Here is a 4,602-nt window from a genome sequence, read left to right on the forward strand (position 1 = left end):
TTTCTATTGCTATTTTACTTATAACCAGTTTAAATGGATGTTTTATGCTTCCTGATAATACATCTAACTTGGAAACAGAATCCCAGTAAATGCATGCATGATTTAACCTCATACTTTAAAAGTTTTGTTTTTTTGTTTTTTTTTCACTTTTTATCATAAGAGGGAATCTTAAAATGATACGGGTAACATTGACTTCAGTAGAATTTCTTACCTCATAATAACCCTTGTCAAACTCACTAAAGACAAAAGCCTAACAAGTACAGCAAAGGAATTATAAAATATGCTTTTGTAGTAGAAGCATTTGAAAAAAAACCCATATTGAAATGGGTGTAATTATCAAGATATTCACCTCCATTCTCTATCTTGGTTCAATAACAGTGAAATTGATATATTTTCATATGGTACATGTTGTGATTATGATTTGGATCATGTTCACTACTAAATCCTAGCGACTGAATTTCAAAATGTTGATCTTTTCTACATTCTGGTGGTATCCTGAATGATCCAAAGTTTGTGAATATAGGCAGGAACGAAGTGAATTCTGGATGATCATTTGTCCAGTCTCCTTGGTGGGATTATACAAATTAGACTTCTGAAAAGTGAACTGGAATTTTTTGTGAACTTGAAACTCCAACCAGACTTATTTTTTTTGTCACACATAAAAGGTATTCTTTTAAATAGATGATAATAAATAAAGGAGAAATCATTAAATTTAAACACCATATTTATGTCTTGTATTAAAGTTCATGTTTAATTCTGTTCTCATTTTATCTCTGCCTCACTTCAATTTTTCAATTGAATGATGGCTAAAAACTTTGTTTCAAAAAAGACTTAAATGTCAATAATTTCTCTTTTTATTATATCATCAGAAAAAAATAGTAATTCAGAAAAAGCACAGGTACTAATCTCCACTAAAATAATACTTGAGACTTAAAAATCTCAGATTATAAAATAAGCCTTTAAACTTCTTGTATTATGCCAGAAGTTCAAGGAAGTTGTCTTCTATTAATATAAATTTAACTAGTTAGGAATCACACAATCAACTCACTAGGGTTATTGAACACAATTGAGAACTATTATAATTCAAACGAAGTCATTACTATTAAAGCTACTCAGGACAAAATACTTCATACAAATGCAACTTTGATGTCATTGAAAAATTTAAATAACATTAAAGAACAAAACATAATGACTTCAAAAGAAGTCATTATGATGTTGGTAAAAACTGTTCACATCTACAAAGTGCAAAATCTTTGATCAGCCAGTAAGGACTAAACAGAATTGCCAAAATGCAGAAGATGTTTCTGTATTATTGAAAAGGGGGCAGAAGCTGCAGATAGACCAAAGGATATATACAAAGTAAATTACACTTGATCATCTACTGTAGAGCAAAAGGACAAGGAGATATATGAGGACCTCAAGAGTTCTGAATTTATTGGAGGTATTTAGGATATAATTCAGGCTCTGAGATTATTCTTTGAATATGATTATGTGAAGCAGTGATTTAACAGTTTTACTTAGTAAAGTAGGATGACAAATTATATGATAGTCTCCCTTTAGTTTATCTTAAATGAGATTTTTTTAAAAAAATTAAATCTTCGTATTTATGGAACACTTAAACAATATTTTAGGTAAGTCCTAACCAAGTAAAATATCATTGTCTTGCATATGAGATGTTCACAACAAGAAAAAGGCCACACTTTGTATATGAATACATTCATTAAGTGAAAAGTTAACATACAACTTGAGAAAAACAAGTAGACTAGATTTTATGCTCTTGGCTGATCAGTGGACTTAACCTAGTAGTACATATAGCCAATCATAAATTTAGTTCAAGGCCAACACTCTGGTATTGGAAGATAAACTTATATGTTAACAATGTGTGCCACAAATACATGAAAATTCAAGATTTCATACAAACCTTTAAATGGGTCATGAAATTCATTAAGTTCACTAAAATAAGAAGTTTTTACTTGCTTAATTTACATTTATTAAAAGCTGAACATCAAGAGAGGATTGAAAATGGATAAAATACATATTTGATATGATTATAAATGCTATGAGTAATGCCATTAAAGGAAGAAACTTAGAGCTATCAGGAATGTGCATAGGAATGGAACAGTGGTTACAAGTGCTTTAAAATCAATAGAATTATTTAAGAGAAAGAAGTTGCAATAGCAAGTTCGCCAAAATTAGTGAAAAGAATTACAACAATTAGCTGAATACAAAGCTATTTCTGCAGTTGGAATTCTCCTTAACTTCTCTCTCAGCGTCCTGTACTAAAAGGTTGGGGAATATGGGCTTCAGGAACTTGAACTCGCCAGTTCCAGAGTCTCCAGCCAGACATACCTCATACTGGTAGCTCTGGGACAGTGTCCCAGTGCCGCTGACATCCACCAGGTGTCCAGGAAAGTGGCCCTCAGGCACAGAGCAGACACCCAGCGGCCCAGCCTTGCGCCTCCTGCACAGCCTCACCGCCACGAACACCAGCGCAGAGAAGAGGAAGAGAGATGACACAGAGGCCAAGGCGATGACCAAGTAGACAGTAAGCGAGTCCCCCTGCGCGCGCTCAGGCGCCACTTCCGGGAGCAGCAGGTAGGGCTGGGAGAAGCCATCCACCAGCAGCACGTGCAGCGTGACGCTGGCAGACAGCGGAGGCTCGCCATTGTCCTTGACCAGCACCACCAGCCTGTGCCTGGCCGCGTCGCGCTCGCTCAGCAGCCTGGTGGTGCGCACCTCGCCATTGTGCGCCCACACGCCAAACAGCCCTGGCTCCGTGGCCTTGAGCAGCTGGTATGACAGCCAGGCGTTTTGGCCCGAGTCTCTATCCACCGCCACCACCTTGGTGACCAGGTAGCCCTGCTCTGCCGCCCTGGGCACCAGCTCTGTGCAGGGCGCAGAGGCGTTCTGCATTGGGTACAGCACGAAGGGCGAGTTGTCATTGTCGTCCAGCACCACCACTCGCACCAGCGCCTGGCTGCTGAGCGCGGGCGAGCCTTGGTCTGTGGCACCCACGTGGAACTCGAAGGCCTGCAGGGCCTCGAAGTCCAGCGCCCTCAGCGCGAACAGCTGCCCATTGTCTGCGTTGATGGAGACGAGCGAGGCGAGGTGCAGTTGCGAGTCCTGGGTTGGCAGCAGCGAGTAGGTGATCTGGGCATTGGTGCCTGAGTCTCTGTCTGTGGCACTGACACTGCCTATTTGCAGGGCGGGGCTATTGTTCTCGTGCACCAACATCCTGTAGGTGGTTTGTGTGAAAGCAGGTGCATTGTCGTTGATGTCAGAGACAAGGATAGTTATGTTGTGTTCAGTTTTCAACCTAGGTGACCCCAAGTCAGTGACTGTGATGGTGATGTTGTACTGGGCTCTGCTCTCTCTGTCCAATGGCCTCTCTGTCATCAAGGAGTAAAAGTTCTTAAATGTGGGCTTCAAGAGGAAGGGGAGATCGTTTTGTATGGAGCAAACCATCCTACCATTGTCCCCAGAGTCTGGATCAGAAACGCTGAAAATAGCAATTACAATCTCTGGGGAGTTTTCTGGGATAGAGCTGCTGAGTGTCGACATGGTTAGTTCAGGAGCATTGTCATTCACATCCACCACTTCTATGGCCACTGTGCATTTCCCTACAAGGCCTCCACCATCTGTGGCTGCAATTTCTATGATATAATGTTGGGTTGCCTCATAATCCAATGCCCTTTGCAGACGAATTTCTCCTGTTAGTTTGTGTATTACAAATGGTTGAGAAACTTCATCACCTTCGAGTAGAGAGTAGATTACATGCCCAGATGTTCCTACATCTAAATCTCGAGCAGATACAATGAGAACTAACGAGTTTATGGGACTGTTCTCAGGAACCTGTACTTCATACCGGGATTGTAAAAATTCAGGGGCATTATCATTCATATCTACTACTTCAATGTGTACTGTGACAGTCCCAGACCTGGGTGGCATCCCACCATCCAGTGCTGTGAGGGTTAAACTGAGCACAGACTCTTCCTCCCGGTCAAGAGCTTTGTCCAACACCAGCTCTGGGTATTTTCTGCCATCTCCGCGATTGTGAGTAGCAATATGAAAATTGGAATTGGGGCTGATTGTGTAGTTCTGAACACTATTGATACCCATGTCCAAGTCCTGAGCTGATTTCAAAGGAAACACAGTCCCTGGCTGGGCGCTCTCTGGGATTCTAAGGAACATTTCCCTGTCTAGGAACTCTGGAGAATGGTCATTTACATCTGTGAGTTGCACATCAATTTGAAACAACTGCACCGGGTTTTTGAGTAACAGCTGGAAATGCAAAATGCAGGGTTCTGTAGCCCCACACAGCACCTCCCGGTCTAGTTTTTCCTGTAGAAGCAAATTGCCGGTTTTTACATTGAGCTGCAAGAGCTGTTTGCTGCCTTTGTGATGGATTCGTGCACCCCGAGTGGCCAGTTCCCCTACCCTGAGCCCCAGATCTTTTGCCAGGTTGGCTACAGAGTAGCCACTTTCTGTTTCTTCTGGCATGGAATACCTAATTGCCTCAGAATCAACCTCCCACAAAAACAACAGCATAGCAAGAAAAATGACTTGCCTTTTCTGCGGGGATTTTGCTAGAGCAGTCTTCAT

The 4,602-nt window shown here is 41.4% G+C and overlaps 1 protein-coding gene across 1 annotated transcript; it reads right to left on the bottom strand.

The window, feature by feature from the left end:
• Nucleotides 1-2,207: 2,207 nt before the first annotated feature.
• LOC143399244 (protocadherin beta-5-like) lies at nucleotides 2,208-4,602 on the bottom strand. Its single transcript, XM_076855958.1, has one exon. The coding sequence runs from the start codon at nucleotides 4,600-4,602 to the stop codon at nucleotides 2,215-2,217; it is 2,388 nt and encodes a 795-aa protein (XP_076712073.1). The 3' UTR covers nucleotides 2,208-2,214.

The sequence above is a fragment of the Callospermophilus lateralis genome, chromosome 5 (assembly GCF_048772815.1).
Source record: "Callospermophilus lateralis isolate mCalLat2 chromosome 5, mCalLat2.hap1, whole genome shotgun sequence".
Taxonomy (NCBI): Eukaryota; Metazoa; Chordata; class Mammalia; order Rodentia; family Sciuridae; genus Callospermophilus; species Callospermophilus lateralis.

Excerpts from the sequence above, each read along its gene's own strand:
- LOC143399244 (XM_076855958.1), bottom strand. The coding sequence starts at position 4,602 with ATGAAGACTGCTCTAGCAAAATCCCCGCAGAAAAGGCAAGTCATTTTT.